General features: G+C 38.9%; 1 protein-coding gene across 5 annotated transcripts in view; it reads left to right on the top strand.

Moving 5' to 3' along the window:
- PRR16 (proline rich 16) overlaps positions 1-27,829 on the top strand; it is a 318,333-nt gene that overhangs the window by 196,261 nt on the left and 94,243 nt on the right. For 3 of the 5 annotated variants that reach the window (XM_036111215.2, XM_036111218.1, XM_078067592.1), the window contains one exon: positions 1,495-3,650. In XM_036111215.2, the coding sequence (XP_035967108.1) occupies positions 1,495-2,250 (756 nt within the window). In that variant the 3' untranslated portion in view covers positions 2,251-3,650. Of the gene's footprint in view, positions 1-1,494; positions 3,651-27,829 lie in introns of those variants that run through there. The other 2 variants (XR_004923198.2, XM_036111216.2) reach the window with 2 other exon arrangements.

The following is a 27,829-nucleotide window of genomic DNA, read 5'->3' as shown; positions in this document are numbered from 1 at the left end:
GTAGAATCTCTACATCCTCCCTACGTTCTGGATGCTTATGTTTTCATTTTGAGCCCAATTCTGCCACCATGTGTCAAAGAGCCAGCTTCACAGTCAACACACTTAGGCCTGAAGAAAGAGAGACACATCTGCCTATGGAAACGTGAAATGAAAAGACTGTATGTAAATAAACTATTTTAAAAGTGATCCATAACCTTTCCATCTTCATATATGGGTAATTGTGCATTTATGGCAACCATGAGAATGGTCTCCAAGATCTCTTGGACCTTGAGGGAGGGTGTTCTGATATCCAGCAAATGCTGTGCTTCCTTCCTGCAAGCTGCCTCCAGACAATGCCTGAACAGGACAGAGACCCTCTGTCCCAGATTCCTTCCATCATTGGCTCTAGCACCCTGACTCCTCGGTCCCATCCTCCTCCTTCACATCTATTCTCCTTCACTTGGGTCGGACCTACCTTACCGTCTGATGGTTCTGCCAGCCACGTTGGATTCCCTGCCTCTGCTTGGTGTCTGAGGCAGGTCTTGAGATGCTGTGAACTTGGATCCCTCCCCCAAGTGACGGCAGACATCTGCAATGCAAGTTCTTGGGGCCAAGAGAATTCTCTGCCCCTTTCCCCAAAGTCAGACAGCCGCTGCTTCTCCCCTTTCTCAGAAGCAGGGACAGTTGCCATTCCCTTAATGCTTAAGTGTTGGGTTTTATAAGGGATGAAGATCTGGGAAGTCACTGGGGTTTTATGCCTGTGTGCCCAGGGGGCGGGGGGACTCATTCATTCCATTCTCTGCCCTGCCCTCAGCCCCCTGCACGAGAGGCCCGTGGAACAGAGACATGAGTAAGGATTGACAGCGTTGTGTCTGGGCTCCTGGGGACTCTAAATTGTCATGATAGCATGTATTCCACCTTTAATTATTCATTAAGTTCTAGATGTTTCCTTTCCTCACTTTGGCGGAGGCTGTCAGTTCCCTATGGTTTGCCAAAGGTGCACCAGTCTATGTGTCCTTTCAATCCTCAGAGGAGACTTTTTCGCAGCTCAGTTCGGTGGGTGTCCTTGTGATTCTTGGTTCTCTGATCATCTCAAGAAAAGTTAGGGTTTTGCAGAGTATCTGGCTTTTCTCATTATTCGCCTGTATTCTCCTGTAGCTTTCTCCAGGCTGAGCTGAGGGAAAGTCGCCGCCGCCTCTTGTTTTAAAAAATCAGTTATGTTTCTGCATCAGGGTCCTATGTTTGGTGGGTTCAGCAGAGCCAGGAATAGAATGTATCTATAAATCGTATATTATGTTCTAGGTACCTGAAATCATTGGGTTATCAGACAGTCGACACGCCTCTGGAGGCTGTTCTGTCAATGCATTGAATGAAAACATTACCCAGCCACGGAATCGACCATGTAGTAGGAGTAAGGCTCCCCGAGCAGAATTCCAGCTTGACCGGGAGACGTTGTTTCTCGTCTGTTTGGCTTTGGGTCATTGCTCAACACAGTTACCTTGTCCTTTCCACCAGGTGGTTGACCAGATTGATACCCTGACCTCCGACCTGCAGCTGGAGGATGAGATGACCGACAGCTCCAAAACGGACACCCTGAATAGTAGCTCCAGCGGCACAACGGCCTCCAGCATCGAGAAGATCAAAGTGCAGGCCCACGCACCCCTCATCAAGCCCCCCGCACACCCGTCTGCTATCCTCACCGTCCTGAGAAAGCCAAACCCTCCGCCGCCTCCCCCGCGGTTGACCCCTGTGAAGTGTGAAGACCCCCGGAGGGGGGCGCCGACGGTCAATCCCGTGAAGACGAATGGCACCCTCCTGCGAAACGGAGGCTTCCCCGGGGCACCCAACAAAATTCCAAATGGAGACCAATGCTGCATACCCGCTGGTACCTTGGACAAGGCTCCCGGGCGGCCTCTGAAGCACAGACCTGAAAAAGACAGGTGCCCCCAGGCAGGGCCTCGGGAACGAGTTCGGTTTAATGAAAAAGTGCAGTACCATGGCTACTGTCCCGACTGTGACACCCGGTATAACATAAAAAACAGGGAGGTCCATTTACACGGCGAACCTGTCCACCCACCGGAAAAGCTTCCTCACCCAGGCCCCCCCCTCCCTCCTCCACCCCACCTCCCTCCTTTTCCACTGGAAAACGGGGGGCTGGGAATAAGCCACAGTCACAGTTTCCCCCCTCTCAGACCTGCAACTGTGCCTCCTCCCACTGCACCAAAACCACAGAAGACAATCTTGAGGAAATCAACCACTACAACAGTGTGATGTATGCCATTTCCAAAACCTTTTTGTTTTGTTGTTTTTTTATTTTAATTTCTATACTATAAACATAAAATAATAAGTAATGAGCACTTTCTACTCAAGCAATAAAAAGCCCAAATATATTAATCCTGCATTCAGCAAAGTGGCATAAAAACCACCTGGTAAGTATGCAGTATGTTGTTTATATCCCGGGTATACGGTGTTTAAACAGTTGCATCGTCGGAAACCACAGAACCATGAAAAAGCTGCGCTTATTGTTTCCTTCAACCGACCTATGATAAACGGTGACCTGTAGATTTCGAATGGTTTGATTTACTCTCAGAGATGGGATTAGTTTCATTTTATTCATGCCTAACTCATCTATGCATTAATAACATGTCATCCTCCTACCTTTGACCAGATGCTTTTTAGGAAGAAATTTTAATACCGAAGGACTATTTTATTATTTTTTCTAAAGATGTTTGTCACTAGTTTTACATTATGAAATGCTGAGAACAATACCAAAAAGTTTTATTTTCTATACTATACAATTATGATTATACGTTCTGCTATATCTGTAATGAAAGATTTTTGTCTGTGGAAATATCATATGTCAATAAACAACAGTACCTAATGGGAAAAGCACACGTTCCTCAGAGCGAAAACAAAGCAGTGGTTCATTGAATCCTGTGTTGATATTCATCAAAATGGGTAGCTACTCTGAAAGAGTTTGGAAAAGGTTATAGTGAGGATAGGGCAGCATTTTCTAGATTAAGTATCATTATCAGGTCATAAGTAGTACTTACACATCTTCGTATTATGTCTTGTGGTACCCCTAAGACCGCATGTTGAAGGTCTCATTGACCCAATACATGGCCAAGCCCTTTAGATCCTCCTCACACACAGCATCCCTCCCGGACACACCATAAACCAGGACATTGAAGCAGTGGGATGATTTGCCTCCTTCATCAGCAAATTCTCTGCCTCCCCAAGGGAATCCCTATTTATAAGAGAATCCTAGCGGAAAATAAAGATGCTTCTGGAATAGGATGTTTTTAGTATCAGCCTTAATGCTCTTTTCCCTCAGAGTTGAAATATGCCAGTGGTCTTTGTTATTTTATAGAAGGAAGAGAAGAAATCCTTTCCTCCTGACATCTTACAAAGGTCCTTCTCTTAAGGCTAACTTGCCAGCTTATGTCACTTACTCACCCATGGATCAAGTTCACTTCCCAACTACTGTGATTTGGACTGATTGGATATTTTGCTCTGGAACTGGAAATGAGTTCATCTGTCCTAGAATCATGATGACAGGTGCATACCTGAACAAAAGTTGTCCTTTAAGTGGCAAGAGGAGAGGGAATTATCTTTGGTGAAAATTGGTTATAATAGCAGCTTAATAAAAAAATACTATAATCTTTTGGGCTATTTGGCTTTTGATCTCAAAACTTTAATTTTTGTTGCTACAGGGAGGTAGTCATTTCTCTGTTGCCTTTTTCAAGCCATATGATGGTAATCTGGAATACTGTTTTCCAACAACTTCCTATTAAAAGATGATAACATACAGAATGACAAAGAAAATAGGCATGACTTTTTGAAAGAACAATTAAATGAGTGAAAAAATAGAGGATGTCATGTTACAAATTTTCTCAGCATGATTTTCGTTCCTGTGTGTGTTGGCCATGAAGATAACGCAAGCACAGTAAATCCCCCCTTTTTTTTTTCCCAGAAAGTTACAGAACATAAGACCAATAATAAAGAAAAGCCATAATCTAAAATATATTAATCGTGTGATAAGTATGTTTAATAAGTCTGACCCAAGTAAACACAGAATTGACTTCCCAAATACAAAACTAATATATTCTTAACTTTTTCATGCCTTCATTTAGACTTGATATAAACAAACCCAAGCTTTCATCATTTTCTAGATTTTAATAATTACTTCCTTTCAAATGTGCAGCCAGTGTTAGACCATATGGTATTATAAACAGTCTTTGAGGACACGCAGCTTTCTCCCTTCAGCTCATCTTCCCTTTGCAGCCAGTTATTGTGACCTAATAATTAGCTTCTCATTTGAAATTTTGACCCCTGTCAATGTCTGGGAGCCAGTCTGGATCTCAAGGTAAGAGTTTCCTAGCAACCACAAATCACTCACAGAGCAGATAACTGCAAGGAAGTGGGTTGAATAAGCTGACTAATTCAAGCTGATGGAAGAAGGACATTGAGCCAGGTCATTAGCCACAACCTAAGGGGCTCAAACTCATCTCTCTTTCTCGAAGTAGAGACAAAGGTACCCCGTGAACAACCATCTTTTTAAGTGTGATTGTTGACATTGCCAAGATGGCAATACCAGTTCTCATTCAACACATTTACAAGTAACCTTTGGCCTAGAAGACCAAGTTAAAGCCCAGCCTAAAAGAGTTAAGAGGTATTGAACTTTTCTTATTACAGTTTATTAAATCAGGATTAAATGTTAGATTATATCAGTGTTGGGACTTTCTTTAGAGTATATTTATTTCTTACATTATTTCATTTTTTTCTTCCATTAAGGTTTGGAATATATTGGGCCAATAGGGTTTGTTTTGCTTTGTTTTGTTTTTCCCCAATGCATCACTTGGAAACATTCCCCAGAACTTATGTCTTTAAATATATATAAACTTGTAAAACAGGGAAAGCAACTAACACATCATAATAAACTTAAAAAGTGTCGTAAGTGGTCTTGCCATTTCTGTCATCAGCCAACATGGCTTTCAAAATTTAAATTCTCTAGTGTAGGCTCTGCTCATCATCCATTAAATCATCATAAAACGTGGCAAATAGTTGCTCTTCCTGAAGATCCCAAAGCAGAAATGCTTTCTGCAAACCCTTCAGGGCAGTTCTTTTTCCCAGTGTGCATTTGAAGACTTGTATTCCCACACAGACTGTGTACCCCTGAGTTAGCCTCCATCCTGTCTGGAAGGTAATGTTCCTACAAAATGTCCAAGGGTAATGCTGCTTACGGCAACATTCATTCAGAGTGAAAGGTAGAACATGGATTTTTTTTTTTTTTTTAAGTAGCATCTATTAATTAAATTGGAAAAGGAAAGGGTTTCTCTTGCTAAACAATAATGATCTCATTTGGGGGATGGGAGGTTATTGTATCTCGTCTGCTGAAAGGTGAAAAGAAAATAAAAATTGACCAAAGCTCTCTTCCATCCCCCAGTAGTTATGGCAGTTATAGAAGGAGACAAAACGGATATTTTTTAGGTCATGCTTAAGCTAAATTTAAAATATCTGCTCAAAAATACAGACATGTAAAAAGAGAAATTTACCACTCTTCCGATTTGTTATTATTATATTCATACCTTCCCTCATTAGCTTAACATTATTCTAGAAAAAAAAAATGAGTGGTATTAACTGAAGTGGTTTAATTAACCTAAAAATTTTTGTGTTTGAATTACGCCTGCATCTAATTATTTAATGAATAAAGGAATAGGGCACTGTATTATATGACTTTCTTTGGACAGATGAGTAGTTGCTTTTAGCATTACCAAGAGCGGCAGCTACACACCATCTCTGAAACTATGCGAGACCTTTTATCTACAGATTCTAATTATATAGTTCTTTTTGGATGCTCCATGAAGAAAAGCCTGAGTAGCTCCACGTGTATTTGCACTGGGAATGATGTAATCAAGTCTTTGAATCACTGTCTTGACTGAACTTTTTCCATGGAATATAGGCAATAATGCAGTGTCAAGTCTTCTAATTGTCCCAATTCAGTTTCTCCTGATTCACTGTTGGTAGCACATTTTGCTCTAATGTACACTCAAATTTGTAGCAGAAGATTGCCGTGTAATGTACTTTGGTACGTACTGAGGATTTCTAAGTGAGGAAATGATTTATGAGCAATAAAGTTGCATTAAAAACCCACATCACGTAATTAGATAAAGTGCACAGAATCTGACAATTACTAGACGCTATCACCAAATCACATGACACTTTCCGAGTCAGTCTGTAACTGTGACAGTGTATTTAAATGTTTAGGCTAAACATTTGGGAGTTTGAGAATCGTTCAAGTTGCCTGATTCTGAAATAATGGCAGCTGTGATACCCATTAGCGCACACAGTGGTGTTGAACATAAAACTGCAGTTAGCCACGTCATCCTGGAGCAGTAATTATGTGGGGTGTCCTTTCTTGTGAAACCCTTGGATCTATCATTCTGGTCTTTTGGGGAAAAACTGAAGTGGAACATAAGGAAGCTCTGCAAATAACCCTCTCTGTAAAATGTAGTTAAATCAACATGGGGTATAGACTTGTGTAAGGACCACGGGAAAACAAAGAGGAAATACTGCTTATCATTTTGACTTCTAGATTGATCAAAGAGAGGTAAGCTACTAGTACTGTTTTCTGAAACTTTGCATACATTAGAGTTTCTCTAAGTTCTCCTATGAATGTATAAAACAGACGATATTACCCTGATCTACAAGAGAAGGAATCCAGGACCTCAGTTTCAGTATTTTGCCAAAATCAACCCCTTAGTAAGTGACTGAGCTGGCTTTTCATGCCAGGTTGACTCCCCATAATTTTCCCCCATAACATCACTATTTAATTATGTTCTTCATAGCCCTGAACTTTGCAAATCTTTCTTTTATTCTGAGCAGTTATTTTGACGCTTGAAAGGGGTTACCTAATCTTATTTTGACATTCTTAATATGTTTGATCTTTGCAGAATATAAAAGGGATTTCAGGCAATTTAGGAACCATCTAAAATGAATGAGCTGCTGAATAATGCCAGCCTCATTTTTTGTGGATTATATCAGCAGCTTCACCTTTCAGGTTTTTTTTCTGTAAGTTCAAAGGCTATTATTTTGGTTTCTTTGCCTAAGAGGTTCTGATTTCATAGTACTAATGCCATTTGACCCTGAATGTGTCACTTTCATTACTGGTATTTCATTTGTGAATTTCATCTATTTAATATTGACCCCTAAGCTAAAAATAGCAATTGATGCATTCTGGGGGAACCACTAGAGGACCAGTGCATTAGAGCTCTTTGTAATAAAAGACTTTACATCCTTCTGTTACTAGCCTATAGATACGATTTTCCACTGTTTGCTAACGTAGTTGTCAATTCTTCTAACCACCAAAGGAAATTTTGGACCAGCTAAATAAAACAACCATGGGCCCTGGGGTGGTTTCGGGTTGATATTGACAAGATATGTGATATCTAACCCTTGTCAAGGACTTACTTTGTGCCAAACATTCTTCTATGTGTTTTGTATGTATTATTTTTCCCTCATTAACACCATTTTCCCTCGTAGCAACCTGGTATCTTAGACACTGTTGTTATCTACATTTTGCAAATGAAACTATGGCACCAGAGTGGGGCTGCCCAAGATGGTAGAGTCAAGAAGTGGCCAAGCCAGAATTGTAAGGTAGGCACTTAGCACCCATGGCCCAATTCTTCACCACCTTTCAGAACTGCCTGGAGCATAGCCCCTGCGTTGTGCATGGGTCACCTGTGCTGCTGAAGGTCACCATGTCACTGGAACTAGTCTGAAGCTGTCAAAAGGTAGACCATGAGAAAGAAAAAGTGCATTTCTGTATAAGCCAAGATAGTCTAGGCCATGCTGTGGGAGCAAACAAATTTAGTATCTCAGGGGGACCTGAGTTATTTCTTGTTCACTCTAAGTTCATCCTGAGTCCGGGAGACTCCGCAGGCAGTCCTTCAGCAATATGGGATGCACTGGTGGTGTAGAACCACCATCTGGCCAACAGAGGACGGGGCTACCAGAGAGTCTTACCTGTGCGTTTACCTCAGCCGCTGTACACGTCGTTGGCCAAGTCCCCATATGCCCGAGAAAGGAAGGAGATCTGCATATCCGTGGGTGCAAGTCACGCCTATCACCATTTCTAAGGGGTAATTTTTTGGTGTGTGTATAATTTGAATATATTATAGATTATTATAGACACCACCTTTCCTTTCCTTTTCATATTACTTGATGTTCATTTAATCTCAACATAAATTAGGATGATATCTGATTTTAAACAAAGATGGAGAGAAAAGAAGTGAACTTACAACAGCCCTGCTAAAAATTTAGTGGAGGGAATTGACATCATTTACTAAGATGAGAGATAAGTTCTATTGCGGCCTTCAGCTACCATATTTACACTCTCTGAGGATACTCACTACCTTACACTTTGTAGTTGGGCATTTTAGATCTCATACTGAATTTTCAGTAGTCAAATTTCCAAAGATCTCTTTTAGTAAATTAGGTTGCTATATGAATAATTATCCTTGTAAGAATAGATAAACCTAATTTGAAGACACTTAGTCATCCAGAATAGTCCAAAGAAATACGAAACTCTACTACAGAAATTTAGGTCATTGATGATGTAAATTATGACGTGTATTTATAATATTCATTTAGGCCGTGGTGTATTAGGATAAAAATATAAACTTGAAAGTAGAAGGTCTGGATTTGAGTCTCAATTTTCCCAATTCCCAAGTGGTCCAGGTCAAATTGCAAAACCGGGTCTGAGGCTTGCTTTCAAATGAAGATAATGGTGCCCCTCTTTTCTACCTCAGAGGGCTCTTGAATCATTATCCTCCTCCCTTTGTATATTCTGGGCTCACCCAATCCTGTTTTTACTTGTCAGGGGCAAGGACAGTAATATCAACAGGAGGATGCTGCCATTTTTGCACAAACCCCAAATGAACTTCTAAGACATCAGGACCATACGCTTAAGCTCTTTTGTAGGCAGCAAGGCTGAAAGGTAAAATAGACAAAGCCCCACAGACAGGCGACTTCAGGATGCAACAAGCTACTGGATAGGCAGAATCACCAAAGTATTCCACCTCATTCTTTGCATATGTCATTTATTTGTCCCAATTCCAACTCCTTCTTAATTCATGTCTCTCTTGAGGTCCCCAAAATAAAAATGATGTGCATTTCCCTTGCTTTCTTTTGTCTATTCCTTCACATGATCTTAGATCTCTACTTATTACCCACATTGCCCCTTTCACACATTTTATTTCTGCTAGAGTTACATGGACACACTTGACCATCCCCCACTACTTCCCAATTCCCTAATATCTTTCTCTGTTTCTGCTGTAAAGAGAGCAGATACATAACATAAACCTTCCAACATATTGTCATAAGGCCCTAATAATTTAACGAATGTGAAAGTACTTTATGAACAGTAAAACCTCAAACAAATGCCTGTCAATTTTATCGTTTTGTGATACTTCTTATCAAATTCCTCTGCTCCTTGTTAATCAGGTAGATTGATTGGTATTTGCCTAAATTCATGCTAATGATATTTTATTCACGTCATTTATAAAGTAATTATTTTACTTACATGTTTTTATGCTTACTATGATCAAGGAAACTAATGATTTTCTTAGAACCTTGCCAGTTCATATGTAGAAGTCTCATTTTTGATTTATTAAATTTTATGAATTAGCAAGTCAGAAAATGAACATGATAGAAATCCTAGGTGACTATGACAGAAAACACAGTTTATTAAACTGTTTTGACAAATGCAGCTTAATTTTAATTTTTTATACTTAATAGCACATGAGTAAATTCGTTTAGAATATAATTTGTCAACCTAATTAAAGTCTAATACCATTAGGCCTTTGTAAATCTTCTAAAAATGTTTGTTCAACTAGGATATTAAATCATCAGGCTTTTGTTTAAAAATGGTACATTTGTGATCAAAAACATCATTTATCAATGATATTATTAAAATCTGACAAAGCATTAATTTTGTTTTGTTTTAAACGAAGCCTGATGTATTTGAGTACATATTTCAGTGAGGTACCTTTCAGAAGGACTAAGAACTAAAGTTTTGATCATAGCAATTAATGGATTAAGTATAAATAAATAAATATTGCTAATAAAAGCCCAAAATTATCATCCAGAACTTTTTCTACCAATTTAAACTCTTCAGGACAAAAATGAGATATTTGTATTTTCTTTACCTCCTTTTTAAAACTTCATAGTTGTAACCAAATGATAACTGTATTTCACTTGATATTTGAAATACACTACTGACATTGTTTTTTTATTTTTTTTCAATTTATTTATTTGACTGAGCCAAAGTTGGTTTACCTTTTTCCTCTCAAGTTGTTTTTTTTAATTTTTTAATTTAAACTCAATTAATTAACATATAATGTATTATTAGTTTCAGAGGTAGGGGTCAGTGATTTATCAGTCTTATATAATACCCAGTACCCATTACATCACGTACCCCCTTAATGTCCATCACTCAGTTACCCCATCCCTGCACCTCCCACCTCCAGCAGCACTCAGTTTGTTTCCATGATTAAGAGTCTCTTAGGGTTTGTCTCCCTCTCTGATTTCATCTTGTTTTACTTTTTCCTCTCTTCCCCTATGATCCTCTGTTTTGTTTCTTAAATTCCACATATGAGTGAGATCATAGGATAATTGTCTTTCTCTGATTAACTAATTTCGCTTAGCATAATACCCTCTAGTTCCATCCACATCATTGCCAATGGCAAGATTTCTTTTTTTTGATGGCTGAGTAGTGTTCCATTTTATATATACACCACATCTTTATCCATTCATCAGTCGATGGACATCTGGGTTCTTTCCATAGTTTGGCTATTGTGGACATTGCTGCTATAAACATTGGGGTGCAGGTGCCCCTTTGGATCACTACATTTGTATCTTTGGGGTAAATCCCTAGTAATGCAATTGCTGGGTCGTAGAGTAGCTCTATTTTCAACTTTTTGAGGCACCTCCATACTGTTTTCCAGAGTGGCTGCACCAGCTTGCATTCCCACCAGCAGTGTAAGGGGTTCTCCTTTCTCTGCATCCTCACCAACATCTGTCATTTCCTGAGTGGTTAATCTTAGTCATTGTGACTGGTGTGAGGTGGTATCTCATTGTGGTTTTGATTTGTATTTCCCCGATGCCGAGTGATGTTGAACATTTTTTATGTGTCTGTTGGCTATTTGTATGTCTTCTTTGGAGAAATGTCTGTTTATGTCTTTTGCCCATTTCTTGACTAGATTATTTGTTCTTTGGGTGTTGAGTTTGATAAGTTCTTTATAGATTTGGCATTTTTTAAAAATAGATTTCTTTTCTGAAAGAACTTAACCATTACAGAGAATTAATATTAAAAAGAACTCCTCCATATCACTTCCAAATAAATCTGAGCATCAAAGCTCCAATTTTCAGTTGTATTTAACTTCTGCCTCTCCTTTGTTCCTTTTATCCAAGTAATTTGGATTTTTTGCCAACTGTCCTTTTTTTCCTTTTCTTTCTTTCTTTCTTTTTTAAAAATTTATTCCCAGTGACACTCTATTCAGAGAGGCTTTTAGCCCCTCAATTTCAATGTTTCATTTGCTGCCTTCCCGGTCACTTGACCTTTTGCCTGAACGTCCACTCGATTCTGTAGATACCCAACAGAGAGACTTTTTTCTTTCATCATTTCATCTCAGCTGAGAAATTTCGAAAGCTCAGGACAATCTGCTATTTAAAATTCTTAAGTGGGCCTGGCAGTTCTAGCAAAAAACCCTTCCAAGGGCTTTTATAACCTCCCAATCCAGGGAACCCAACACTGGTAAGATTGCTCCAGCCAAGTGGTCTCCAGGACTGGCCCCCTGACATGAATTACTCATTTCCTATTGCCGCACCTTCTCTTGGCCATGTGCCCCGAGCCTGAAATAATTGCTCCTTTCTGTTGTGGTTTTGTAAATCTTGCTCCATAGATTCCCACCATTTAGCTGAATCGTTACCTCATCAATCAGCCAATCCATTCATCAAATAAAAAATTTAAAAATTTTAACAACACCACAATGGTAAAATGGGTACAACATAGGTAAAAATTCAAAAAGGAAAACATAAAGATGTATATGGAAAAAATAGGAATTAAATTAGTAATTAACTAGTAAATAAAGTGTATGTCTTCTCTTAAATTAACAAAGTTATGTAAAGGCAGTTATGATATCTGCTTTCACTGGTTAAAAAAAATAACATACAGTATCAAAGTAGAAGAAACTTACAGTCCCATCACTTAGTAGGTTAGGAAATTGACCTCCCAGTAGGACAAATAAACTCATGTAAATTCATGTACAGAAATATAAGTTTCTTCACTTGATATAAAATGTATTCCTTTTTTTTAAGATTTAATTAATTAATTAATTAATTAATTTATTTATTTAAGACAGAGTGCATGAGAGCACATGAGTGAGCACAAGCAGGGTGGGGGGGAGCAAGGAGGAGGGGCTGAGGGGGAGGAATAGGGACAAGTAGACTCTGTGCTGAGCACAGAGCTGGAAGCTGGCTTGATCTCACAACCCTGAGATCATGACCTGAGCCAAAATCAAAGTGAGATGCTCAACCGACTGAGCCACCCAGGCGCCCCAGAAATTTATTCCCATCAACTTAAAACAAGCAGTTTCCAGTAGAAGACAGATGGCTATATATTTGTGTGTGAGAATCAAGTCTTGGCAGAGGAGAAGAACACGTAAGAAATTGTGAGCTAATAATGTAAAGTACTGTCACATATGCAGAAAGTGCTAGGCTAAAGGAAGAAGGAAGGGAAGTGAAAAGGAAATTGAAATGAAGAGCAATTAAAATCTTGTACTTCAATGAATACAAGAATACAAGGGAGAAAATGAAGGTTATGCACTTAATATATGAAGGTTTATTTGTCCTTTTTATCATTTCAACAAAGATTCTATAACACACCAGTCATATATTTCATGTTTTTATTTTTTTAATTTGAAGGTACACTCTACTTTAACAGCATGAGAAAAAGCCACTTTTTCCTCCCAAGATGTATATAGCAGAGAAGAGGGATTGCGGAAAGACAATTCTACCTGTAAATGTTCCCATAAGAATGAGGCTTTCAGTTGGGTTTATATTTAGTCTTTCAATTGCATGCATTTAAGATCCACCTTGCCCTAAGCTCTATCCGAGTCACTAGGATGATGTAATGGGGACAGGAATGAAAGCTTCCTGCTGGCAAGGACCGCAGTGCCAGATTCAAAAACAAAAGAGGGAAATAACAATTTGCTACTGGAATTGTGTCCAAGACATTCCTAAACCACCCTAAATCTGCCTCCACTTACTGGAATCAATATACAAAGTTACATGACTTTTATTCCCATTGAGAAAATTCGGATTGTTTTTTCATGGTTTTGTCCAGTATTCTCTTCTTCTTTCTAAGGATTTCCTTATTTATTAGAGAGAGAGAGAAAGGGGGAGAGAGGGAGAGAGAGAGAGAGAGAGAGCATGAGTGGGGGGGGGCAGAGGGGGAGAATCTCAAGCAGACTCTCTGCTGAGCGCCGAGCCGGAAATTGGGCTCCATTTCATGACCCTGAGATCATGACCTGAGCCAAAACCAAGAGTCCGGTGCTCCACCAACTGAGCCACCCAGGCACCCGGTTTTGTCCAGTATTTACATCAAATGTGTTTCCCAAGACTAGCTAACCTAAACCTCAGGTTTTATTTCTGGGAGAGTTAGCTGTCATGTGAACCAGGAGTAGGCAACATTCTTTCTCCAGTGCTTGATAAAATTGCTTTGATAAAGATACAGCAGCCATCTCAATATGTATCTGTGGACTGAACTCATAGATCAAACAATCAGGTGTAAAGTGTTGTATCGATTACTTCCTATTCTCATAGCTTTTTCTATTGCGCTTATTAAATGCATTGTTCCTTACAGTGGGCAGATTGGAGAGATCTCCAATAGCCTGAAAAGGCTATTTTTATTTACTTATTATTTTTTAAAGATTTTATTTATTTATTTGACAGAGAGAGACACAGCGAGAGGGGAACACAAGCAGGGGGAGTGGGAGAGGGAGAAGCAGGCCTCCCGAGGAGCCGGGAGCCCGATGCGGGGCTTGATCCCAGGACCCTGAGATCATGACCTGAGCCGAAGGCAGACGCCCAAGGACTGAGCCACTCAGGTGCCCCTGAAAAGGCTATTTTTATGTCCTTGGTTCAGTTGTGTGAGTTTCCTCATTGATAGTTTTAAAGTGTGACATTTACTTAGCTTACAGTTATAAAGGTTAGTTGTAATAAATTTCCTAATCCATAAAATGAGGGAAGATACTCTGTAGTTCTTGTAACCTATGGGCTGATATTAAAAGCTGCTGATGACTTTATACACACTCATCTTTTGGAGAACAGGGCAATGGGGTTGGATTTGGCAGTATATACTACCTCAAGATATCTTAGAAACTTTTCTTTCCTTTTTTCCCCAGTATTATGTATTCCCTCAGAGTTTTTTTTTAATTACATTGTTATGGTTACCATGTTTTTTTAACAATTAGTTTTTATATGGCTCTTTGCTGTACTAGGATATGAGCCTCTCTAGGACTTGGACCATAATCTATCGTTCTTTCTTTCTTTCTTTCTTCTTTCTTTTTCTTTTCCTTTCTTTTCCTTTCTTTCCTTTTTCCTTCCTTCCTTTCTTTCTCTTTTTTAATTAAAAAAATTTTTATTATTTATTATTATTATTTTACCTTTTAACCCTTTCACCCTTTTCTCCTCAGCCCCGGTCTCCAGCAACCACAAATCTGTTCTCTGTATCTATGAACTTGGGTGTTTTTGTTTGTTTTTTAAGATTCCACATATATACTACCTCAAGGTGTCTTCGAACTTTTCTACAATGAATTAGATACTGACGATGCATCAAAGTGTAAGCAAACGCAGAAATTTGTTTTCCTGTCAAAATTGAAACACAGAAGTAATATAGGAACACGGGCTCTAACAGTCCTTTCTGAACTTCCTAGGAAAAAAGTTTCTTAAGGAAGAGAAGAAGCAAAACCCAAGGGAGGTGGTGGAGAAGGTTAAAGAGACACTTGTAGATTCTGGGGGAGATAATGCTGTGAGAAATTTTCACCTGATCTTGGATCTTGGAAATGGATAGCCATGGGGGCAAGGTTTCTATGAATATGGGAAATGGACTTCATTGGCTTGAGGTTCTTTGTTTTTTGTTTTTTTGTTTATTTTGTTTTGTTTTGTTTTTTTCCTCTCTCTCCTTTTTTGGCCTGGGGACGTGTTGCAAATCTGAAAGAGTACAGGGGTCCTATAAAAGAGTGGTACAAAAGAGAACCTGGTTTTATTTTCCAGATGGAGAGATGAAGAAATCTGAGAATATATGTTCTAAAAACCCTTAGCATTTCATGGTATAGAAACTAGAGCACCACCGTGCTGAGGAATATTTTAGAACTCAGGGTATTCCCTTGCTTGGTGCTGATGAGACTTCACAATCGCCTGGGAAGGTTTACAAGCTGAGGCCCATCCTGGACCAATGAAATCAGAATCTCCCCATGGGGGGCCCAAACATCAGATTTTAAAATTACTCAGGTGATTCTAGGATGTCCACATGCTTAAAAACCTCTGAATCATAGTAAACAAAAAATGGTACCCAAAACGCTACATCTGGTATTCATTATTTCATCCTAATTGCAATAGTATGAAATCAGTACTTACGGAGTCTATTTACACCTTTCTTTTCCATATGAGCAAGAGACAGGAAGATATTTAGAAATCTACATTTTAGAGAGCTTAAGTGGAGCATTAAAATCTTGTTTCGGTTAATGCAGCATTAAAAAAAGGTAATTAGTTCCTGAGCTAGAGATGCCTTTAAGGTAAATTTAAAGTGGGGAATATGTGTGTTTTATGTATTAGCTTACCTCTCAAAGTTTCTGTGATTCCCTGGGTCAATGTCTATTTCAAGAAGTGAAAGGTAAAATTTTATATTAAATTGCAACAAAACCCAAAAGTTGAATTGTGTGCATTTTAAGAGTATTGCTTAAGTGTTAGTAACGTGCTTAGGTATCAGTAATTTTGAACTGTTTACAAATATAGAATATTACTCCAATTTTAGGACATTAATTCATTATCAGGCAGCTGTTATTCAGATTGTTGATGGTATCTTTAAGCTGAAGTATCAAATATAATATCCTGACATTGTCAGAAATCTTATATTATTATGACCTCCCTCGATTTCTTCTTCTCTACCACTATTATCAATTGTAATACATTATTTTGATACTTTCCACATGTGCTTTAAACAAACGTCAAGTGTATTTCATTTTTATGGGACGGAAGTAGGAGTCAATCCTCAATGTTTAGAAAACATTCTTCATAACTTCTTTGAAAATTATATATTCTATTATGTTTATCTTCTAGAATCAGCTTCTATTTTCCAGACTAGCTTGAACAAACTTGAAATTTTTCTTTATTCCTTTTTTGTGCTCTTCGGCTAAGGAAGTAAAGGTCAATTTCTTTTTTTTTTATATTCAGGACATAAGTAAGAACATATCATTAAAAGTATTCAAAATCTATGCTAAGTATTAAAGATATCGGAGCACCTGTGTTGTTCAGTTGGTTAAGCGTTTCTGCTCAGGTCATGATCTCAGGGTTGTGGGATCCAGCCCTGCATGGGGCTCCGCACTCCGTAGGGTGTCTGCTTGAACTTCTCCCTCTCCCTCTGCCCCTCCCCTTCCACTTATTCACTGTCTCTCAAATAAACAGATCTTTTAAAAAATGATAAATAAGATACCAACAACTATAAATAATTCACAGTGCTCTTTTCTGCTCCTGTGATAATTACTCTTAGAAATAAATATTGCGGGCGCTTGGGTGGCTCAGATGGTTAAGCGTCTGCCTTTGGCTCAGGTCATGATCCCAGGGTCCTGGGATCGAGTCCCTCATCGGGCTCCCTGCTCCTTGGGAGCCTGCTTCTCCTCTGCTTCTCTCTCTCTCTCTCTGTCTCTCATGAATAAATAAATAAAATCTTTAAAAAAAAAGAAATATTGCCAGTTAATAAATTTGAACTGAAGCCTGTGATAGGATGATGTAGATAGAAAACAGTAGCAAAACATCTCAATCTAAAAAAAAATCATTAAATATCCCAACAGAGAAAATCTTGGTATGTCTGTGATTACTTATTACATAACAGAAGAGGCATCTTTGAGAAAGCACTTTCATTTAAAAATTCACATTGTATCTTTTAGCATTCCCCTTTATCAGTCATGTAGCAAAGTCCAGAGAAATGTGATTAATTACAGTGAGTATAAAAAATGGCTCTAAACAGTCTTAGGAGTGATCCCAGTGAAGAATCAAAAGAGAGGAGACCATTTTCATATTTATGAAAATCGAACTGAAAGTGACTTGTATTTTATTCTTTCCTAACTCAGCAACTTGGAAGAAGGATTTCTTTGGTTTAACTTCGGAGCACATTTAGAGTAAAAGGTACTTTGAGAATTTACATTTGATACCGCTGAGCATGTCATCCACAAGCCTTCTTTTTATTTTTTTTAATTTTACTTTCTTATGTTATGTTAGTCACCATACAGTACATCATTAGTTTTTGATGTAGTGTTCCATGATTCATTGCTTGCGTATAATACCCAGTGCTCCAAAGCCTTCTGATGTGATGACACTCCAGTGTTCTTGCTTCATGATTTTATCAGTTCCTAAAGACAAAACTTGCAGTCTGGCTTTGGGAACCGATTTGCCCTTTCTTCTGCGGTGTGGATGGCACTGTGCTGAGGCTGGAGACCTTTCCAGTCCTCTGACCAGTACCCACCTGTCAAGGCCCCATCATTGTTTATTGGTGCTAATGTGTGGGCCATTCAAGCCAACTGAGCAAATGCTAGAAATAGAACTTGCTGTTAGATTCCTTGAGTCTATTCTTCCGTTAAAAAAACCATACACACACATGAGGGATTTTTTTTTTTTAAGTTTTTTACACTATCATAACACTATACTGATCTTTGAAAAGAGGCATTTGGGATTTTCAGGGACCTCTGGTCAGAGGTTTGTGTGATTTGAAAGAGGGAGAGAGAGAAGGTAACGTCTATTAAGTAACCACATTGGGTATCTTACATATGCTGTATTTCATCTTTATAACAACTCTTGTCAAAGAAAAATTGCACCAGATAGGTTCAACAGGCAGGGATGACTTTGTTCAAGACAAGTGCAGTAGGGGTCAAGACTAGCAGTGAAGGAAAAGACTGAACTCTCCCCAACTGAAAAGGCAGACAGACGAGGGTTCAGCGCTGTGGTGAGCCGGGGTGGGGGACCTTCACCTGGGGAGGATGGTCAATGTGATTAGACCGTCTGTTTTGGCTGTTTGGTGCTTATTGAAATGAGGCTCCCCACCCCCCGCCTCCGGAGATGCAAAGATAGGGGCACAGGTGGTGTTATTCTTGATTATGGTTCCAGAGGATGGCTCTAGATTGAGAAAGACGTGCCTGAGTGGTGAGCCTGGCAGGAGACCAAAAGAAGATTCCCATCTCAAAGGGCAGAGAATGAGTTTATAACTGAAAGTTGTCTAAAGTAAATGCTCTCTGAAGAGGGAGGTCGGAGCCCGGTAGTCAGGAAGAAACCTGTCAAAAGTTTAGTCATGCTGAGCGGAAGTTATGGCCATCTTGACCATCTTTAAGGTAAATGTTTATTCCTCTTGTTACTAGGACACTGGACCTTGAGGGCTTGTTTATGTGCCCTAGGTCTCCCAGGTGTTAAGTGTTAAGCGTTGTGACTCAATCCTAATTCTCATCTCCTCCAAAACCTGTGTATTTCCCAGTACATAGTTCAGCCTTGTCAGAATGCCAGGCAAGAGGACCCTGGGCACGTAGGAATTTTCCAAGAGTGCGTTCTTAAATAGTTGCCTAAAGCTCTCCAGCTCCTATAGGGAAATGATCTCTGAAGAGGTTTGTTCATCTAAAACTATTGCATGCCACATGTTCTATAGGTTTCACCAGTCTGAATATCTTATGGGCTTAAAAGCAGCTGCAACTTTAAGATAAGAGCCTCCTCCAATGCCTGTTTGTTTTTCTGCATTTCTAATAAAGGCGTCTTAGGGGCCGCAAATAATTCTCTTAGGATGTTTGTGAAAGAGCTCGAGGAAATTTCTAGTTTTGCCTCTTACATTGAAAACCGTGGGTAATGCTTAGGAGTAGGCACCATTTTTGATAAGGGGGAGAAAGAGAAGAAAGAAAATTAAAACAACTCTTAATAAAGGGAGTTGTTTTCACTCAAATCTTGAGAGAAACAAGGTAAGAAACAGTTTTCAGGGGCTCCCAAGGGTAAGGGGCCATTCTGTGGCATTTCCCAATAAGGCTTGGAGGCCCAGAAATCAACACTAGGTTCTGATTCTCATGGCGGGTTATAAACCGATGGCCCAGGGAGACTCGCATCTTCTTCTCAATTGGCTACTCACGGGTTTTTAGCCTCTAAGAATAGAAGAAAACACTGAAGTTTCTCTGCATAGGATCAGCATCCCTGAAAATATTTAACATTTTCACTTTAATAATTTTAGTCTTGATTTATAGTTTATCCAACGACAACTATCTATTTTGTCAGGGTTTTTGGTGACAGTGGAAGACACCTCTTTTCCCCTCAGTGAAATCTCTTTTTGAATTAACTGCCAGAGTCATACCTTCACTTTCCCGGTCATGAATGTACCGTAAGAAAAGGTGTTCATTCTTCCTTGATTTTAATCTTAGAATAGATGAAAGACAACACTACTCCCCCCCCTCCTTTTTTTGGACAATAAATGCACCAAAGGCTTAGAAAATTCCAATCAAGTGCTCTAATCATGGCTGTCAGTTATTTATTTCACCTTTTCCATAGACTAGTGATAACTTGCTTTTCTTCTATGAAAAAGGGTCATTTTCTTTTACAATAGTACTAATGAACTCCTGGTTGGATTTTAATTACCAGGAGATGGTTTTCTTAGGATACTTGGAGTGACATTATCTTAAAAACATCTTTACTTGAATATGCCAGTGTTCTGGTAACCCTCAGGAGAAGATAAAAATGTTATTATTTCAAAAAATGCTATTATTGTTGTTGAGCAGATAAAATGGAAAGTTAAAGGAGACACTTGTAATTTTATGAGGTACAAGGAGCCATTTTCGAGGACTGTAAACCCCAAGAGGAAGATGATTGTGGGCTTGTATGAAGTATGTCTATTTCAAAAGAACATCAGAATTAGAGGAAATGAACATGCACAATTAGAATTTTTTAAAAGTTTGGGGAAATAGAACACAGAATTAAAGAAGGTACAGGCGCATTATCAAACACATTTAGTTTAAATTATCCTGTAGTTGCAATGGTGTCCTCAGGCCATTCTTAATTGATCATTTGCAAATGATGTTAATATTTGCAGTGAGATTTTTCAGGGAAGAATCTGATCATTATTCCAAATATCTTCTGGATTTATTTTCAGTCTTTGCATTCCTTTAAAAAATCCGCATAATTATATCTCATTATATATGACCATCTCTTTCTGGAAAAGGTTTTACAACAAAGAAACCACTTTTTTTTAACACAAAATAGCGAAATGGAGCCCTTTGATCTTAGCTTGATATTTCAAAACGAGAGTAGCCTGCTTTAACCAACATTAGTTTTGATAGTGGTTTGTTTTCAAATTCATAGTGCTTTGCTACAAGTTGATATATTGAAGGGTTTTGAACTTATAAAATGTATGTCCTTCTGGAAGCCGATAGAAATTTAGAAATATCACAGTTATCTTGAAATAAGGACACTGTTTCTCTTGCGATAGTAGAGTCTGAATTATAGGTTCTTCCGTAATGGTGTAAATAACAAGATCTTCCCAATGAAGTTTTCCAGTGTGTGTTTTGGAGGGAGATTTATAGTTTACATTTCCTTGTATAGCTTTACACTCACTTGGATACATACCTGGGTTTACTCCTCACTAGCCCATCTGCCTCCAAAATCCACATGGTTTTCTTCTGTCCTCACATCTTCATAATCATATAAACCTCATAATCACGTGAAGTGCAAGAAACATCACCCACCTTCTCCCAGGTATGCCCAATCTCATTAAGAGAACAGGTATCTCCATAGCACGAGTGATTACTGTATTCATTTTCCATTGCTGCTGTAGCATGTACAAACTCAGTCGCTTAAAACACAAATGTAGGGGCGCCTGGGTGGCTCAGTCGGTTAAGCGACTGCCTTCGGCTCAGGTCATGATCCTGGAGTCCCTGGATCGAGTCCCGCATCGGGCTCCCTGCTCGGCAGGGAGTCTGCTTCTCCCTCTGACCCTCCCCCCTCTCATGCTCTCTCTCTCTCTATCTCATTCTCTCTCAAATAAATAAATAACATCTTTAAAAAAAAAAAAACACAAATGTATTATAATTCCTGTAATCAGAAATCTGAAATGGGTTTCACTGGTCTAAAATCAAGAAATCGGCAAGGCTGTGTTCCTTTGTGGAGGCCCCAGAGGCAAATTCCTAGGCCTTTCCCAAGTTCTAGAGGTGGCCTACATTCCTTGGTTCATGACCCCTTCATCGTCAAAGCCAGCAATGCCTGGGTACGCCTCTCACGTAGTACGGCTTTGACCCTGGTTCTTCCGCCTCTCTTCTACACATTTAATGGAGTCACATGATTACCTTGGGCCCACCTGGATAATCCAGAATGATTTCCCATCTCAAGGGGGGTTGATGAGCAATTTCTAGTTCATCTTCAACCTTATCCTGCCCTTTTCCATGTAACCTAACATAGTCATAGATGTCTGCAAGCAGGATACGGATATTTTTGGAGGGCCATTATTCTGCCTACCACAACAACAATTATTTTACTTACTTGTTGACCCATTTTTTGCTGTTTGCTCTCACTGGAATATTAACTCAGTGGAAATGGTAATCATGTCTGTCTCTTGCTAGTGCTCCAATACTGATTGAGTGAAGACTGAATACATGCATGGAAAAAGAAAAAGTACCTAGTGTGCTGTTTGTAAGGGTTTAGGGTACACGATGAACACTGCCTCTCTAACCTGTGTTAGGAACCTTTGAGATATACACAAAGGTCCCACGTAAAGATATCAATAGGTTACCTTTATTACTGATCAAAGCTAGAGGGGAGGTTTGGGCCTATCGTCCTGTGGATTTATAACTTCGGGATTGAAAAGACTCAGCTCCCAAGTCTGAAGCAGTGCAGAACAAAGGCCTGCTTCTGTTTAGGGTGCAGATTCTGTAGTGCTCAGGATCAAGTGCATGAGAATACCTGCTCTGAGCAGACATACCTGCAAAGAGGAGGGAGCTGAACTGAGTGTGATCATTCCCTCTTCCAAATTCACCTGAAGATCATTCAAGTTTCTTCTCTTAGGGAAAAATGAGGGACTGGCAGACCAAGGTCAGGGGTGTCACTCCATAGAGTCCCTCCCATGGCTTAAGTGAAAGAAAACATGCTAAATTGTCAACCTTCATTCAACCACATGTGCTAGTGCTTTTTTTCTTTTCTTTTTTTTTTTTTTACTTTTTATTTATTTGAGAGAGAGAGCACAGAAAGAATGAGAGAGAGAAGCAGACTCCCTGCTGAGCAGAGAGCCCGACGCGGGGCTTGATCCTGGGACGCTGGGATCATGACCTGAGCTGAAGGCAGATGCCTAACTGACTGAGCCACCCAGAAGCCTCTTCTTTTTTTTTTTTTTCCCTAATGATGAGCTTCTGACTCTATGTCAGTGCTCTGTGGATTAGTCCTGGTCGGGCTATATCCAGGCTCCTGAAAATATCTTCTTCTTATTTTTTTAATGTTTTATTTATTTGAGAGATAGAGAGATAGAAAGAGCGCAAGGGAGAGGGAGAGAGAAATCCAAGCAGACTCCACACTGAGCTCGAAGCCTGACTTGGGGCTTGATCTCATGACGCTGAGATCATGAGTTGAGCTGAAATCAAGAGCCAGACACTTAATCAACTGAGCCACTCAGGTGCCCCCTTAAAATACATTCTTTAACCTCATTACATAAATGGACCTACAACCTATACATACTCCATACATTATAACTTGCCTTTCATGGGCTAGAGAAAGAATGTCCTGACCCCTCTAGATATGCTTTCAGATATACAGATTAATTATCCTTTTATAACATAAACAAGAATATATTAAATATAAAAAGACTCAGCATTAATTTCAGGATCTTTGTAGCTCTCCATTTAAAAAAATTATAAAATCAATATGGTATAATATAATAATATGACATAATAATGTAATATATTCCTGGAATCAGGATATGGACATCTTTGGGGAGACATTCTTCTGCATACCATAGTTACAACTATTTTACTTGTTTCCTTGTTTTTGTTAATTATCCTTCCTTCCCTCCTTCCTTCCTTTCTTCCTACCCTCCTTCCTTCCTTTCTTCCTCCTTCCTTCCTTCCCTCCTTCCTTCCTCCTTCCTCCCTTCCTTCCTTCCTTCTTTCCTTCCCTCCTTCCTTCCTTCCCTCCTTCCTCCCTTCCTTCCTTCTTTCCTTCCTTCCCTCCTTCCTTCCTTCCCTCCTTCCTCCCTTCCTTCCTTCCTTCTTTCCTTCCTTCCTTCCTTCCTTCCTTCCCTCCTTCCTCCCTTCCTTCCTTCTCTCCCTCCTTCCTTTCTCCTTCCTTCCTTCCTTCCTGGCATGTGATATAATTTGGAGATAAATAATTAAATTCATAAGACATGGATAATATGAAATTTGTAACATTTCAGTATATAATACTAGAATACATAGGAATATATTTAGAGTGATATAAAAGCACTTGAACACACCTTGACTTTAGCAAGTAGTTTTTTTCTAAGCAGTTGTCCTATACAAAAGCCCAGATTCCATGAGAAAACTGCCTTTGGGCCAAAAATTTGATACATTTTCAAGATCCATGAATCTCCCTAGTGCCCCAGGGATTTGGTTCACATATATTATGATTAGAACACAATTATAAAGAGTAATTTTCTGATTGAATGTCTTGTTTTTTTCAGGCAATTGGTTTTTTCTTTGTGCTAAATATGTCTAATATATTTAATCCCAATATTAAGTCCACTAAAAAATGGCCCAAGAAATAAATGGCATGTGTTATTATTTATTTGATGATGAATATTGAACCTGTTAGACTTTTTATTTATTTTTATTTATTTTTAATTTTTTATTGTTATGTTAATCACCATACATTACATCATTAGTTTTTGATGTAGTGTTCCATGATTCATTGTTTGCATATAACACCCAGTGCTCCATGCAGAACGTGCCCTCTTTAATACCCATCACCAGGCTAACCCATCCTCCCACCCCCCTCCCCTCTAGAGCCCTCAGTTTGTTTTTCAGAAGTCAAACACAGAAGTACAGAATGTAAAATATGTAATTGAAACTGATTTAGTCTCTGAGAAAGGAAATGTTATGATAAAAATACTTATTTTTTGCCTGAATTGACTCGGGCTGTGGGGTATAGCAATTATATTGGTTTGCTGTGTCTAATATTCTGAAAGCCACAGTCTTGTTAAACTTTTGAACTTCGCATGCCCTGCCTTTAAAATAAATTATAGGACTTTATTATGAGTACACAGAACACTGAGGAGGAGCCCATGGAAGCTGCTTTGGTTTCAATATTTCATATTTATGTCCTTTGTGACTCACTGAAAAATACAGAAACATCCACATGCATGTATTCTATTAATGACATAATTGGGTAATAGATAGGCTGTAAATGAATGTTTCTCAAATGCATTCATAAGTGAAAATTAAATGAATATATTCATATTTATGATAATGCTTCATAGAATATTTAACATGATTGCTGTTGAGGAATGTTGTATATTCATAAACCCTTTATAGATATGTTCTACAATTTCATTTCTGAGCAAATACCAGATCATTCTGTCTATCGTATTCTTTTTACCATGTTAAAAACATAACAAAGCAAAAAAAAAAAAAAAAGCTGAAAACAGTGGTGGTGTATGAAAATCAAAGTAAATTAAATGACTTGGTTTTCTCTTTATGATTCTTTACCTATCAACATTCCAGAAAATGCACTGTTTTTTGAAATTGACTCCTGTTGCCACTTCCAATATGTTTTCAGATGAAGAGTAAATAGAATAACAGGGAAGTGTTCCTAAAGTGCTGCTTGATTCACATAGGCCTTCTTTCTCTCTGGAGAGTAGACTCCAGAGCCATCTTGCTCCCCGTGCTGCCGTGCACCATGAGAACTTCCTGCATCGAGCTCTGAACATCGAATTGACTCTAGGTCTTAGCAGCAGCAATCAGCCAGCCTCCAAGAGCTTTCATCTCCATCTCCATCACAAATCAAAAAGAAAGAGCAGGAGAACCTAGTAAAAAGCCAATCCAGAAGTATTCCAACATGAAGAAATGTCCATCACAAATGGAAACCCTTAGAAGCCTTTTCTCCATCATCATGTTCTCTCACATCCTTGTGACATTCATTCACGTATTTCTTGGGCCCCTTTTTTTCATCCAGCTCCTCAAATCCCTCCCCTTCCCTGACTTTGTGACCGGTAGCGATCTGTCTTCCCACCTATGCGACCAGTCCTCTCAGGCATCCTGATCAACTTCCTCTTGATGGTTGAATCTAAGTGAATTCTGCCATTTTTTCTTTTAACTTATATTACTTTTCTGTTTATTTCCATGGTAAAAAACCAACAACATGGTTTTCACTGTCTACTCCATAAACCACCATCAGACACCTGCAGAGCATGAGCTCTTCATCTCAGCATTTGTGTATTGTTCCTCCTTCCTTCCCCAACTGCATCACTGACAATAACCTCTTGAAGACAAAATTCCTTCTTACAGTCCCTTGAATCACCAATGGTTGGCATGATTTGTGGGAGGGATATAAGGCTTGATACCTGGTTGTTGGATGAATAAGGGCAATTCATGGGTGAGTGAATGAATCAAGATTCCTGAGAATTTTCTCTATACCAGGCAATGTACTAAGAGCTGAAGGTGAGGAAGATGGATGTGGTCATGTCCTCAGCAAATTTACAGTCCACCAGCAATTTCTTTACCATATCACTCATCATTTGACAATTATTTTGATGGCAAAGTGGTTTATTACAGCGCAGTAACGAACATCTTACTAAAAATGGTTTTTCTGTACTAATAATTTTGAATAGCTTTCCTGTCATAGAATCAGTGGGTCAAAAGATATGAACACTTTAAGTTTTAATTATTCATTAGCTCCTTCACTTTTCATGTAAAATAAGGGATTTATGACTATTGATGGATTCTTGTTTATACTTTTAGCTGGAGGAAAATGTTTTCTTGAGGGGAATATTGTAGTTGTATATATTTTATTTCTGGTCAAATCATTCATCCTGACTTTTTTTTCCCTGGTTACCTTTGATCATTTATTTTTGAAAACGTCTGAGGGAACTCATGGGTAACCTGACAAAAATAATGATTTGATTAATAAACTCATGTGGGACAGATAGATTTGCATAGAAATCAGAAAGCTGTTTCTTACACCTGTGTATCTTCAATTTTCTACTTAGCCTCTGGCTGCAAACAAAATTTCAATGCTGTCTGTCACATAAACAGGCTCTTTCTGCTTGGTAATAATCTAGAAAGATGATGACATTTGACAGGAAAAGAACCTGAAATGAGCAGTGTGCAATATTTGCTTTGTGAGGAACGTGGTGTAATATCCTTCCTCACCTGGTGCTCTCCACAACTCTGGGCTCTTTATTTGAAAAATGAACCACACTATTAAGAATCAAGAGAGTATTCATTAAATTTGAATGTCAGGTAGGGGAACTTTATAAGCAACTTTTAATGTTTTATCCTTTCATATCTAAGTCAAGATAGAAATAGTGAGTTAGATTTCTTTTTATGTTTAACTTGTGCTTTACATTCAGTACTGCAAATACGAAGTGGTAGGAATTGAATATTCTGCTTTTTTTCTTCCTCAATCTAGAAATTTGTTGTTAATAAGACAAAAGATAAATGCTTTGTGGATTCAACCCATCATCTTTGTAATACATTAGACTTGCTAGAACCCTGAACACTGGAGGTTGATATTGCAATTGCTATTTCAGAAGTCCTATAAAGTGATTGTCTTGTGCATAAGATATTTTTGTAAATTCTTCACCTTCTGCATTGAAACCAGAGTTAATTATTCATTTAGAATATTTGAGGACTTGCTCAGTAAAGTGGAAAAATCTGTGTTCCATCGGAGACCTTTGACTGCCAATATCAGAAACCTCCAACCAATCAGGTGTAAACAACCAAAAAACATCAATTATCTTTCATACCCAGAAGACATAACTCCAGGGATGGTGGGTCAGCAGTTAATTAATAAGAGAAAGAAGCCAGGTTTTTGTTTTTTGTTTTTTTTTTCTATCCTTAGTGTGTCTAGCAAACTCTCTTCACGGTTACTAAATCATTTCCACAGTTAGAGATATCACATGCAAACTCAAAAGTCTCCGAAGAAGGAGTGACCAACCCCTCCTTGATTCTTGTTTAAAAGCTTAATAAACCTTCTCCAGAAGCCACCCAGAAGGCTTCCCCCTGCTTTTCTTTTTAAGATTTTATTTATTTATTTATTTGACAGAGAGAGACAGCGAGAGAGGGAACACACGCAGGGGGAGTGGGAGAGGAGAAGCAGGCTTCCCGCCAAGCAGGGAGCCCGATGCGGGGCTCAATCCCAGGACCCCAGGACCACGACCGGAGCTGAAGGCAGACACTTAACGACTGAGCCACCCAGGCGCCCCTCCCCTTACTTTTTATTAGCCGGCGTCGTGTCTAACACCTCTGACTAAAGCAATCACTGGAAACAGAAGAAAGGCATTATAATGTTCAGCTACAACCCATGGTTTACCCTGGACCAAGAGAGCTATTATCTT

The sequence above is a fragment of the Halichoerus grypus genome, chromosome 2 (assembly GCF_964656455.1).
Source record: "Halichoerus grypus chromosome 2, mHalGry1.hap1.1, whole genome shotgun sequence".
Taxonomy (NCBI): Eukaryota; Metazoa; Chordata; class Mammalia; order Carnivora; family Phocidae; genus Halichoerus; species Halichoerus grypus.
Note: the sequence above shows the minus strand (reverse complement) of the source record. Positions and strands in the feature narration are given on the sequence as shown.